Source organism: Alosa sapidissima, chromosome 15 (assembly GCF_018492685.1).
Source record: "Alosa sapidissima isolate fAloSap1 chromosome 15, fAloSap1.pri, whole genome shotgun sequence".
Lineage (NCBI taxonomy): Eukaryota > Metazoa > Chordata > Actinopteri > Clupeiformes > Clupeidae > Alosa > Alosa sapidissima.
In genome coordinates, this window is record NC_055971.1 from 3,661,452 (window position 1) to 3,675,732 (window position 14,281).

At 40.0% G+C, this 14,281-nt stretch overlaps 1 protein-coding gene across 1 annotated transcript; it reads right to left on the reverse strand.

Moving 5' to 3' along the window:
- Window positions 1-1,203: 1,203 nt before the first annotated feature.
- On the reverse strand, window positions 1,204-3,983 carry ly6d (lymphocyte antigen 6 family member D). The gene is made up of 3 exons (XM_042064553.1): window positions 3,874-3,983; window positions 2,862-2,957; window positions 1,204-1,696 (listed from the first exon to the last, which is right to left on the reverse strand). The coding sequence occupies exons 1-3, from the start codon at window positions 3,923-3,925 to the stop codon at window positions 1,614-1,616; spliced, it is 231 nt and encodes a 76-aa protein (XP_041920487.1). The 5' UTR covers window positions 3,926-3,983; the 3' UTR covers window positions 1,204-1,613.
- Window positions 3,984-14,281: the final 10,298 nt, after the last annotated feature.

Here is a 14,281-nt window from a genome sequence, read left to right on the forward strand (position 1 = left end):
TCTCCCACCCCCCCTCTCTCTCTTTCTCTCTCTCTCCCTCTCTCTCACTCTCTCTCCATCTCTCTCTCTCTCTCCCTCTCTCTGTAAGGAGGTGTGGGTAGGAAAGCTGCTCTTATCACAGCGTTCACCAGACATAACAAAATAACATGCCTGACCTGATTACAGTAATGATATAATAGTCAGATTGACAGCATTTTGAAACAGGTCTAAGATGTAATTATGTGACATAATGATTTATTCTGTGTAAGTAAAAGCATGACCATAACCTGTGGTGATCTTGTATTTTAATCTCACCTGATGCATTCACCTTGCAATTGCAAATGCAATTGGTCGGCATTAATCAAACTTTTGTTAATTACTGTAACTTGGACCTGGTGCTCCCCACTTCCTGCTCATTCTGAAGTGTGTCCTTTATTGTTTAACCCTGCACGTGCTACCAGCTGTTTTATCCTCAAACTAGGGCCTAGAATATTAAAGTTTTCCTTTGTGTGGCATCACAAACTTCTGTAACACTTTACAGTAAGGGTACATGACTTATCATGAATTCATGCATTTATTAATTTATGATTTATGCATTACGTCATTCCTTTATATCTTATGAATCATCAGGAATTTACATGAGTTCATAGTCTCTCATTAATGACCTCATGCATGAACAACACATCAATTAAAGCATTAGGTACGGTAGGTCCATCATTGTGATTTATGATTTCTTAAGCATGATCTTCATGATTACATGTATGTCAGGTTAATTACTTATGAGTTCATCATGTTTGTGTCCCCTCAACTAAAGTTTGAATAATGGCATGTGTTTAGAGAACTGCACAAGTTGTCTTCAAATCAGAATTTGAGTAGTGATGACTACATTTTTTGCAGAAAAAGAAATCATCACGATCATTCTTAATAAATCATAAATCATAATGATGTGCTCATCATACTTAATGCTTTAGTTGATGTGTTGTTCATGTATGAGGTCATAAATATGACTCATGTAAATTCGTGATGATTCATGAGATATTAAAGAATGAAGTAATATGTAAATCATGAATCAATTCATGCATGAATTCATGATAATTCATGTACCCTTACCGTAAAGGTAACACCAAGGGTTTGATACACAAAGAGCACATTAAAGTCTGTTATATGACAGCAAATAATGGTAGACTACAAGAAATTATCCACTGAAATAAAAACAAGACAGCATTTATATGTAATGTTTTAATCCAATTTTACTGATGAGAGCTTTTAGACGTTATTGTGTATATTGCACAAATGTAACATAATTAAGCCCATTAGACATTTGTCTATATCCATTACTTAAAGCATGTGTGTGTCTGTGTGTGTGATAGTTATGTGAGAAAGCATGTAGAATATTTGTGTGTTGTGATATTTAAATGTCATGCATATTTTTGATTTTTGTGTGTGAGTGTGACTAAGTGTGTGTACCGGTATGTGTAGGTCTTAGTGCTAGTTTGTGAAAGCATAATTATACATTAGCCTGTGTTTCTTATGTGTTCATCTGTGTTCAATGGGTGTATGTGATGTTCGTGTATGTGTGTGTGTGTGTGTGTGTGTGTGTGTGTAATTGCAGCTGCAGGAGGGCTCCAAGCTGATCATCCACACAGGTCAGTCATGCAGCAGTGTGTGTTGTAACCAGGTATGCAGATCTCCTCACATGTTCTGGTCAACACATCCGCTGTAATACAGAACCAGAGAGGGTTAAAGCGGAGCGAGAGGCGCAAACGTTCGACAATTTCCGCGTTCGATTATTGCAAGGGGGAGGGGGAAAAATCCCCCTTTATGCAGACCAGAGTAAACCCTCGCTGCACTAATGTCAATGGAGACTTGTGGAATTTTACCAATAAATTGGTCATTATGTCTTTCTGGATTTGTTGAGTTTTTTTTGGAAAATTTTGTCATAATCTGTAAGTGTTTGGGATCATTTCAAGCCTAAAAGTGTAATTTTTTAGTGTCCGGATTTGTAATAAAATAACTTAATATCAGACCATGCTGCTGCCAGTTACTGTCCGGTTGTTAGCATGCTAGCTAGCCTCTTAGCTAAGGTAACATTTTAAACGGAGAAGTGTAATTTCTTTGAAATGACAACTAGCTGAATAACATTACTGACATTAGTTGGATAGTTGGATAGTTTATACTCAAGTGAATTTGCAACAGTATATTAAGTTTAAGCGAAGTCCTTCAACTACTAGTCACTTGTTAGCGCATAGCTGTATTGCCATAGCTACTCCCATCCACTTGTATAGCATTTTAAGCTAGCGTTAGGTAGCTAGCTAGCTCAGTTCACATGACTAATTAAATTATTCATATCATGTCCTAAAGAATGATTCATTGGTATCATACATGATTATAGACAATAATACTGTGAACACAATTATGTTTATCTGTTCTTATTGCTTATTAAGAGAGAAAGTTTATTTAGTGACGTAAGGTGACACTCCCACTTATGCAGACCAGAACTGTCCCGTTTTGCTCCCATAGTAACGAATTACGTTGCTCTATCTTGTAATCAAGGATCTTTGACAGAACACTGGTAAGGCAGAGAACCCAGGGAACCCCCCAAACCCTAGAATGCCTGCTCTGGAATGGGTTCCGTCCTCATCAGGGTGGAATCTGTTCTAAATCGAGCTGCTTACTGGGAGAAACAACTCCAGTGCTCTCCTCATTGATACACATGCGAAGGGTCAGTTAAGGCAGAGAATGTCTCATGGACCAGTGATGATAGGACAAGGCCAAGAGCATGTAGATGCATTAATTCAAGTTGAGAACACAGAAATGCTTGTGGCCAAGATAGACGGCTGTGTTAGCAACAGGACTGTTAAAGCCATCTGTGGCATACTCACGAGTGGAGACAGTTTTGCAGAAGTTACTCTCTGCCGGACATTCTGTCACAGTTTTGCAATCTCCATTCACACAAGTGTAGCATCTCAGAGCGTTTACTGTGGAGGACAGAGGCCAGGAGGTCAGATTCACAGAATAATGATTATTACGATAAACTATTACCATAAACTACTCAACAGGCACTTCTATTTGACAGAATGAGCAGACGTTTGCATTCCATTAACAATACATTAGGTCCATGAGAGTAAATTGATTGAACACATCAAGTGCATAACTTCCATGAAAATCAGTCATGTATGATATGTTCAGTAGATTACTTGAGATAATAACTTTAGATGAAATGATTAGACAAGCATGCTTTTGAAGTAGGTATAGTCATTCCTGACTCGCCAACATTTTATATAATGATCTAGTCAGACGAGTTTTCTCTCTATCCAACAGCTTTAGGAATTGTTTATTATACACCTTCTTATTTGGCATGAGCAAGCCTCTATAAAACAAACAACAGCAACCAAAAAGTGATGCTAGATCACATCAATCCAAAATCACAAAGATCATAATGATGAAATCAAATTAATTAAAGACTACAGCATAACAGGATATGCAGGTTATGCTCTATGACAGATGTGATATTTACAGGTTATGCAATGCGTGTATATTTTTACTTTTGGTTTTGATATCCCTTATGTTGTTCATGAGAAAAGCAAATCCAGCGCTAGCTGTCCCGTCATTGTGCTGTGTCATCATTCATCAACAGCAGTGTGACACTGTTTTCTGAATATTTGCCGACAGTAGTGATATTGAAAACTTTTATAATAGCTTTAAGCTTTCTACAATTTCAGAAGATTGTTTGAGAGAGCACACATTTATTTAAATAATTCATCTATTCAATATTCTTAACGCTGATGAAGTTGACCAATGGCAAATAATACGCTGATTTCGGTAAGATACATTTCTTATCGAAATCTCTATGATTAGAGAGGAGTGGCATGCAAATCAGACTGGTCATCTCACCTGTTGTGATGCACAGCAGCCCGAGAACCAGAGTGCAGAGGAAGATCTTCATGTTGTCAGCAGTTCAGGTGACACCTACTGAGATCTCACAAGGAGCCGCTGCCTTTATACATCCACAGGATCTCAGCCCTCACACCTGACCGGCCGACACACAAAAGATGAAATGTTGCTCTGCAAGCATCAGATGACAACAGGAACAACAGGTTCACCTTTCGTGCAATTAGGTTGGTATGTTATGCAGTATTTTGAAAGAGACTGAAACAGAAACTGATTTATTTCTTGGGAAAGATATGTGTGAACAATCTGTGGTACAGTAGCGTTTGATAAACGTGTTTGATAAACGTTTTATCCAGCAACTGAGTTTCTAGTCAACAATATGGAATAACCTATTCCATTGAAATCCAACTTTACACATGCATGCAGACTGATTGTATTTTTATTCAATAGAATCTAAGAAAGACATGCTATTCCCAAGGGTCAGCTGTGAATTTATAGATATGTTTTGTGAAGACACATCCCAATAAGTACAGGCTAGCCCTGCCTACAGCAGCAAGGCAGGAAAGACTGACCTTGAGGAATATGAAATGATGGTAAGTGAAGAGTCTTTTTGGTTTTGTAACTGGTCTAATGACACATTAACACTTCACTTATTTGTACACCAAAAGACACAGACACAGGAATGAACAGATTAGGCCAGGAACCTTTAAAAGAACAGCACCCTCTAGTGGGACAAAGGTGCACTCATCAAGCAAAACAGTGCAGCAGATATCGTACTATAGCTGGCATGTGGAGATGCTGTAGAGGTGCACCGACATGGAATTTTAGGGCCAATAATGATAACTGTAACATAGTAACACAATAATGATTTTTATGGCTGATACAATACCCATAATATTACTCTTGAACATTTTTTTTGAAAAGTAATCATCATTTTATCGCAGTAATTGTACTTACCACCAAATGATGGACAGAACTCAATAGTCCTCAATGGTATAGCAGTCTGTATATGCAGTTTTTCCTAAATAACTACCTGAACCCTGGCACCGAGGATGAACACATTTTTATGGTATGTTGGTCTCAAGGGCCCACATCAACCTAGCCCATAATCACTCATTTGTGATTTGCACCCCCCCGGTAAAAAATTAAAATGCAATATCATTCTGCTTTAATCGCCCCTCTGTTCAGTTAAAATGTTCAGAACTGCACCAAATTTTATGTGTATGATTGTGTATGATGACATTCTCTGGGGGTATGCCAAGTTTCGTAGAATTTCATCCATTGGGGGGCCTAAAAAGAAAATTAGGTTATGTGTACATTTAGTGACTGTACACTCTAGGGTTGGGCGAATGAAGCCCCACGAGGCTTTGGAAGGTTCTTCCTGATTGTATAGTAAGTGTTTCGAAGTGTCAAAGCATCGAATACAAAACAGTGACATCTGGTGGTTAGCAGACGGCGGCTCTCATTAGCGATTAAACAATCACAGACGAAGCCACATGCCGACCAAATGGCCCTTCTCTGACACTGGTAAAACAGAGCGGGGAGACAACGTGTTCTGTTTCCTTGTGAGTAAAAACTATTTTAAATAATGCTATGTTTCCATGAAAATCTCATTATGGCCTTGGGAGGGTGGTAGCGCGTTCGTATACTGCGCGCGCGACCGGGGTTCAAATCCCGCCATGTTCATAATTGCCATGCGTTAGCATTATTTGATATTGCATGCTTCTCTATAGTGGTTGTGTTTTAGACTTCATTTGATGTTTTGCAAAAACTAATGGCAAAATAGCGTAGGCTAATTGCTACAGATGACCACAGCAGTGTCAGATAACAGAAAACATATAAAGGGCATTGTGAAGAGTGGGGGTTGTGAAAACATGTTGCCTGCTATCCATTGAGACGTGTTAAATCAATGAGACAATTTGACTCCGCAATTGCTCGAGAGTCGACACTTGAAAGGTTTATCGAACCCGTAACGCTTTAGGGGTTTGATACAAGCACCGGTGCCCCTGTGTCAAATGTCCCATTTAAACTTTTCAGTGACGTCCGAAGCTTCGTACGTCATCAGTCACGTGACCTTACAACTTTGATACGCGCTCCGATACATTGTGCCGAAGCATATTGCTTCGCGGAAGTGATACGAGCTTCGGTGCCTCGGTGTCAGACTTCCCATCCCTAGTACACTCATTGGCCTGTAGATGGTGGTGCACACATATACACACGCACACACACACAGGCACACGAGTCACACATACCATCAGTATCGGCAATTAGAACGGCTGATACATAATTACAAATTCAGTAGGATTAAAGGAAAACCAAATATTCATCATAATAATTTGGCTGCATTTCCAGTATTGACGTCATGTAGTCGTTTGTCCACCAGATGGCGCATCCTTGCAGTGAGACGTAATTTTGTTGGAAGTTAATCTAAAGTGGGTTGGAAAGACACTACCTTCCTACAAGGACAAGACTGTAGTTTACCGCAGAGAACGTCTAATAAGGGTAGGATGATTTCTGCATGACATGTAATTCCCATTTCTTCTTGAAGCCGAAATAAATCTGAGAATGTTTATCGGACATGCTTGGTTTTTACTGCAGGTAGGCTACGTTAATCTTAAATTATATAGCCTAGAGTAGGTAAAATAATGTTACCGTTAGTATTGGTTGAATGATGGAGACCAATTTGATTATTGATGTATTTGTAGAAAACCATAAATGCGTTTAATAGGCTACCAAGCAAATTGATAACAGCACTAATTGCATCTTTCGACTGTCATCTCATTTGCTTATGACCATAACTTAGGCTACTAACAGGAGCTAAGTGAGTTAGCCACAACACGTTCGCTATGTGATGGTTTTCTAATGGAAAATATATAGGCTACCTGAAAGATAACCCTATGATGCATCCTAAACACCGGGCTGGGACGGGACATTTCTGATCAAAGTCTCAAAAAGCATCTGAGTCAACGTTCATTCACAAACACCCACATAAGCTACTTCAATCCTCTATTTTCAAGTGATTCAAGTAAGGAAGAGCATGGCTCAAAGTAAAGTAACTAGGACTGAAACTACATAAATTCGTCAAAGTGAATAATTTGTGTCAACTCGTCGCAATGCAGATTTATTAACAATGATGATCTACATCTCTATTTAAACCAAATGTTTTAGAGCGCACGTTTGTTTGTTCGAACTGCGTGTTTAGGGTGTGAGGGGGGAGTCGATGTGCTTTGATGTGATGTGCTTTTACTACTGATATGCAAAACTATTAACTTTTCGCCAAGAGGTGGCAGCTTAAGTTCGCTTGATACTGTAAGCCATTGGTTCCCAATGGAGATTTTATTTGGGTCGCCAGCATAGCCTAGTGACAATTTATGTTGTGTAATAGGCCTAGTAGGAACTACCTTATATAGCTTATAGTTTGTTAACAGTCACGGTTTTGTCATAACTCCCTCTATGCATTTTTGCATTTAGAATAGCTCTGAAACCGGGGGTGAACCATAGACAGTAAAAGATATGGACAGAGTCATCACGTAGACGTCAATCGAGGCGGGTCAGAGAATGTCTAATAAGGGGAGAACCGCCACTCTCGGGAAACTTCCGGTTTCTGAACTGGTTGCAGTTCCTTTTCTGGTTCCACATAGGGATGGGCAGAACGAGGCTTTGTGAAACAACGAAACGTTCGAAGCAATTGCGCCGGAATGTGTCGAGGTTTAGAAACAATCCGACACACGTAACTCCATGGTGACATCTAGTGGCCAGTTTTGCTAACATCACATTTTGACCGTGAAGCACAACTGCTTCAGACGAAGAATATAAATAGCCAACATGGAACGCACGATTTCGTCCACAGCCACGTGGTTCAGTGGTTAACACACTTGCATTCGGCCGGAGCGGCCTGTGTTCGACTCCCTGCTGGTGCTTAGAAATTTCAGACTAGTATATGCGTTCAGTAATTAGAACATTTTTATATCTGCCAGTTAGATGTTTTGTTATTTCAGTTTCATAGTACATTATCCTTTGGAATATGCTGGAGAGGAAAATGCTACAATGGTTTTAAAATGTAGGCTATGCTTATGGCCCAGGGTTTTTTTTGGGAACATGTTGTAGGGAAATAAAGGATACATGTGAAGCAGGTTAGACTAATCAGGTACAACATGGGAAAAATAAACAACACATTTTTTGTATGTCAACATACATTTTTATTTAGGAATAACAGTTGTTCTGCCGTCTTGGCATTTAATCTGTTTCTTGTTTTTGAATAAACCTCCCCAGCCTTGGAAAAAAATCTTTCACAAGGCACACTTGTTGCTGGCATGCACAAATATTTTTTTTTGCCATCACAGTTAGGTTTGGATAAACCACTCTCCTCTCCTGCCAGTATTTCAAAGGGTCAGCTGTTCTTGAAATAAAGGCATCCGTCATATATTTTTTTTACTTCTGCTACTATCTAAATATTAACGTCACTAGACTATATCTATCTAAACTATCGCTTACTGTCTGTCTCTAGCCTGTCAATTAATCTATATCACTAACCTATCAATCACAAGAATGCACTATAAATCGCTATATCTCTATATGTCTCTATGTCGCTATATCTCTTAAAATCTCTCTCCTCACAAAAAAACCACAAAGATAGGATGTGTTTGAATGACTTTTAAGCATTCTGGGACTTTGTAATTTAGATCAAACAGGTGTTTACTCGGGTAATTGGCTCGCGCGGCAAGTGTGCCACCTGTCCAAACCAAATTGAAACACCACGAAGCCTCACTAAGCCATGGTCACGTGACATGGGCGTTTTGAACCACACTTCGAAACACTGTTCGAAACACTTGCGTTTCGGAAGCTCGACACTGTTTCGAAACGTCAGCTTCGAGCATCACATCCCTAGTTCCACATGAGGGCGCTCACGAATAAGTGCAGAATGAATGGAGGTCTATGAAGCTGTACCCCTCAAATCCACTATTCTCGGGATATAATTTTTTGCCCAGAAATTTGATTGTTGCATGCAAAAGAGGGGGCAGAGAAAATACACACCGCTGAGTATTATATTTTTTGAGTCACTTATTTGTTCTAAAAAGCCTTTTAAATGTGTCAATGACGTCATTCATTAGCAGAAAGCTAGTGTGTCGTGGGCAACAACGACCCAACCTGTAAGAAATCGAAAGGACGTAAGTACTCGTTCATTCAACTTTTGACCTATAATCTATATTGATCTTGCAGAAACCACAATCCAATCTTCGATTTTTCAACGACAACCAGGTGAACGAGACACATTTAGCCGTCTAGCTCCATAGACCCCCATTATTTTTGCACTTATTCGTGATCGCCCCTAGCGGAACTGCAGCAGATTGCAGGTACAATGGAGTTAATAGGGAGTGATCCGGCTCTCCGTAAACGGGCTCTGGGCGGGTGAAACAAATTTCAACCGTTTCCTGTTGGTCGACGAGGCTTTCTGTGCAGGCTCAGGGGACGTAAATGTAACGTAGGCACGTAGTCTGACTCGTGTAACGCTTGTGATAGCTGCAACGAGAGATTGGGTATGTACCCACTTACTTACCACCATGTCTACATTACTGTTCTAAATGGCCTAGTTGTTCGTAGATAAATGTAATTTAATATAAACAGCACTCACCACATTCATAGCCTAGGCTACTGTCAATCCATCAAAACTTCGCTGAAATGTTGTGCTCCGAGGCTTTCATTCTTATCCAGAGAATACGGTTATTTTGCTCCTGTGCGACGCTTTCACCCGCTCTGGTTGTATGCTTATTACGTATACACACTCATTAAATCAACAAAGTAAATGCAAAAATATAGACTTTTTTGTAATTATTCCATATTTTGTGTAGTCAGTCTATATCAGAACACCTGACATACAATCTAAATAGTCCACAAGAAACCTCAAAGTGTTACCTTTCATTTGAGACCAGGATTATGCTTCTACACAAAGGGGTTCATGTGCAGTAGGCCTAAGCATTTGATTATCAGTATGCATTTTGGATAACAAAAAGTCCTATGGGGAGTATCCATAGACATTTTACAAAACGCATGGGTATACCTTGGCAAATAATAGTCTAAAGCACTCATATTTTCATTCTATATTGATCAACTTTTGCACACAGCGTCACAAGACCTGGTGCTAGGGCTCAGTTGTGTTTCTAAGGGATATCAAGTGACCTAGAGGGCTGAAATGTGGTCAGTTCAGAGATGCTTGTAATCCGGCAGAAAGAAAAAACTATTTTCTAGCCTCTGTAGCTCTTTGTCAGTACATCACACAGTTATCTTGACTGCTTCCTACGAAAGCTACAGGTTCTCAGCTTTCTATAGAGGTCCAGCACTTCATGGTTGACCCCAAAAGAGGTGGGGACATTGCCCTTGTAAATAGGCACAGTGCAATTTCAGGCAAAAACTTTTTACTGAGAACTATGGAGAATACAGCTGGAAAAAACGTGTTTTCTTTTACAGTTCATGGAAAAAATAGTCACATTAGTCAAGTCATTTTTATTTATAAATATTACATTAGGTAGAAGCTTTTTATTATTAATCGTAATTCACATTTATTTATTAAATAATCGATCGCGACTGACTGTCCACGAGATCTGCCAGAGTCAGCTGGAAGGAGCTTGTGACTCACGAATAGGGAATCACGGCAGATATTGCGCGAAATTTTGGTTTATGGCTATCGTTTAGGTGTCCTTCCTATTCATTAGCATGAACATGATGACTGACTAAATAAATGATATGATATATGATGTTTAATAAAAAAAATGTTTTCTGTAGGCTAGGCTACTATGTGACATGCTTTACACTAGGCTATAGCATATAAATCAACAATAGGCTATCAACACGTTTGCAGTATCACTGTTGCAGAAATCACATACAAGAAGGAATCCTCTTGATTGTTTGTACATTTTTGCACATTCCAACATAAGGAAGCAGCATGAGGAAACTTGTCGTTTTTCTGCCTTATTTTGAGAGGGAGTTAAGTCAATAGGCTTGTTCGACTTCGGCTGAGTCTGACTTGGTCTGGCTTACTACGTAAACGTGATCTTCAGAGGCTAGCCGGGAGGAGCTACAACAAAGGGCAGCTCATCCTGGACAGAAAGGCTACAGTCTGCCTGACGTGACTCGCGGGAGATATCGCGGAATGTTGTTTGCAATAAACACAGCAGAACTTTCATTCTTACTCATTAAAATGAGCATGATGACTGACGAAATAAATTATTATGATGTAGTTTAAATAAACCACTGTTGTCATACAGTTAACAGGCCTGCATTGTAGCACATACATTCAATATCAAGTGTTATGTGTGTCTATCTATTTAGCCAACAGCAGAAAATAACAGAATATCCAAACGTTTTCAGTAGGCTAGCCTACCATTGTTGCAGAAATCACGTATAAGAAGGTATCCCTTCGATTTCTGTTTATTTTCGCATATTCCAACATAAGGAAGCAGCATTAGCCTCCCGTCATAATCGTCATGAGGACATTCCTCCCAAATGGCCCTATCACGTCTTTGAACTGACGTCATGAGGGCGTGTTTCAGCTCGTGCAGCTCGTGGAAGGCAACTGCAAGATCTGTCTGCAGGCTCCCGCGATATTTTAAGGCCATGTGACATGGTGTCACGGTGGTAAGTCCCTCCCCGGCTGACAGAAGTCGGACAGAATTTCTAACCCATAGACATAATATACATAGACGCCGCATTGGCTGCTGGAAACAAGAAATGCGGCCGCCATCTTGGACCTGTCATACTCCTCATTGCGTTGCAGCAGAAAACACAAGATGACAGCACTGTGCAGCATGTTCCTGCTCAAATCGGCGGACCATACTCGGGGGGATTTACTTTTCACAAGTAAGATTTAACATTACCGTACTATTGGTTGTATTTTGTATTTTCGAACAATGTGGCCTGTATCATAGCTACATGTATGACCTTTGCAGCAAAAAAAACCGCGTGAAAATCTGTTCGGTATTCAGTGAGATATGATTAATTAAGTGTGCTGACAGCTCATTGCACCGGCCAAACAGATTACACTGAGTGGAGTGGATGACCGGTCCAAGATGGCGGCTCCAAATCTCGTCAGCGCTAGTAGGGAGCAGCGGTCGATGCGGCGTCTATGTATATTATGTCTATGTTCTAACCAGTAAGCATTGCGTCCATCCCAGTATGCATTGTGTTCAACCCAGCATGCATCACATCAAGTCAGATCTGCCGCAAGTTGAACTCGCCTAATGGACATCTCAACATAAGGATACATTAGAAGATGATGATTGGTGTAAACTTTGTCACACGACGTGAAAAGCAGTTCTGGCGCTTAAAGCAGTACATCATGTGAGCCAGAGCCGATATGGCTAGAGCTGCTGCTCTGTATAGGTATTCTGTCCCACCCAAATTTGCTGAACTACTTGCGAAGTAGCCTATTATCACAGACATCACATGTATCTAGGGATGGGCAGAACGAGGCTTTGTGAAACAACGAAACGTTCGAAGCAATTGCGCCGGAATGTGTCGAGGTTTCGAAACAATCCGACACACGTAACTCCATGGTGACATCTAGTGGCCAGTTTTGCTAACATCACATTTTGACCGTGAAGCACAACTGCTTCAGACGAAGAATATAAATAGCCAACATGGAACGCAAGATTTCGTCCACAGCCACGTGGTTCAGTGGTTAACACACTTGCATTCGGCCGGAGCGGCCTGTGTTCGACTCCCTGCTGGTGCTTAGAAATTTCAGACTAGTATATGCGTTCAGTAATTAGAACATTTTTATATCTGCCAGTTAGATGTTTTGTTATTTCAGTTTCATAGTACATTATCCTTTGGAATATGCTGGAGAGGAAAATGCTACAATGGTTTTAAAATGTAGGCTATGCTTATGGCCCAGGGTTTTTTTTGGGAACATGTTGTAGGGAAATAAAGGATACATGTGAAGCAGGTTAGACTAATCAGGTACAACATGGGAAAAAAATGTATGTCAACATACATTTTTATTATAACAGTTGTTCTGCCGTCTTGGCATTTAATCTGTTTCTTGTTTTTGAATAAACCTCCCCAGCCTTGGAAAAAATTCTTTCACAAGGCACACTTGTTGCTGGCATGCACAAATATTTTTTTGCCATCACAGTTAGGTTTGGATAAACCACTCTCCTCTCCTGCCAGTATTTCAAAGGGTCAGCTGTTCTTGAAATAAAGGCATCAGTCATATATATTTTTTACTTCTGCTACTATCTAAATATTAACGTCACTAGACTATATCTATCTAAACTATCGCTCACTGTCTGTCTAGCCTGTCAATTAATCTATATCACTAACCTATCAATCACAAGTGCACTATAAATCGCTATATCTTTATATGTCTCTATGTCGCTATATCTCTCAAAATCTCTCTCCTCACAAAAAACCCACAAAGATAGGATGTGTTTGAATGACTTTTAAGCATTCTGGGACTTTGTAATTTAGATCAAACAGGTGTTTACTCGGGTAATTGGCTCGCGCAGCAAGTGTGCCACCTGTCCAAACCAAATTGAAACACCACGAAGCCTCACTAAGCCATGGTCACGTGACATGGTCGTTTTGAACCACACTTCGAAACACTGTTCGAAACACTTGCGTTTCGGAAGCTCGACACTGTTTCGAAACGTCAGCTTCGAGCGTCACATCCCTACATGTATCACACGAAAGAGCTTTTTCTCAGCTTTTAAACGATGTTAGTGGTTAGTTGTTGTGGTAAACGGTTCGCGAGAAAAGTAACTTTAATTTAATCATATTTTTTGTGCCCTCTCCCTACCCATTCATCTTGGTGGAATACTTCGCGAACTTTACCTGAACACGTGACAAACCATATATCAGAATAAACAGCAGACCTTACCGAACACAAAGGTGTAAAGCATGCCCCTGTACAGTTAGCCATTCCAGAGTAATCCGGTTTTAAATTTGCAGCAATGTCTTTATGCATGTCTCCAACTTTGCGGTTCCTAATGTGTTTAAATTGTTCAATAGGTCTACATGATTTTATAACAGGCCAAATACAAAACAAATGTTACAAATATCGCCTAGATATCTGTACGCATTACAATCAGAGGATATACATATAGGGCAGACAGACGCTCATGAGTTCATGCTTTGTTTTTTCGCTGGATTTTAGGAACTTAGCCTGATCTGCCGGCGATTCCTTTTCGATTTCTTAAAAGATTGAGCTTGGTCTGGCTAACCATGGACCTCATAGTTGCAAAATGCAAGGGAACATGAATCAGCATATTATTTGCACAAACAATAACGGACAGTAGCTCTTCAACTTGGCCCGTTAAAATGTGTATGAACAGTCTAGCAACGCATTTCATGAAGGCCTGTTTGGACATGTCAGTAATTTGCACCACTGGGTAAAACAGCATTTTGTTTTAGACTA

Excerpts from the sequence above, each read along its gene's own strand:
- ly6d (XM_042064553.1), bottom strand. The coding sequence starts at position 3,925 with ATGAAGATCTTCCTCTGCACTCTGGTTCTCGGGCTGCTGTGCATCACA. Across the intron at positions 2,958-3,873 it reads GCTGCTGTGCATCACAACAG|TAAACGCTCTGAGATGCTAC; the intron begins GTGAGATGACCA and ends TGTCCTCCACAG. Across the intron at positions 1,697-2,861 it reads CTGCAAAACTGTCTCCACTC|CGGATGTGTTGACCAGAACA; the intron begins GTGAGTATGCCA and ends TCTGTATTACAG.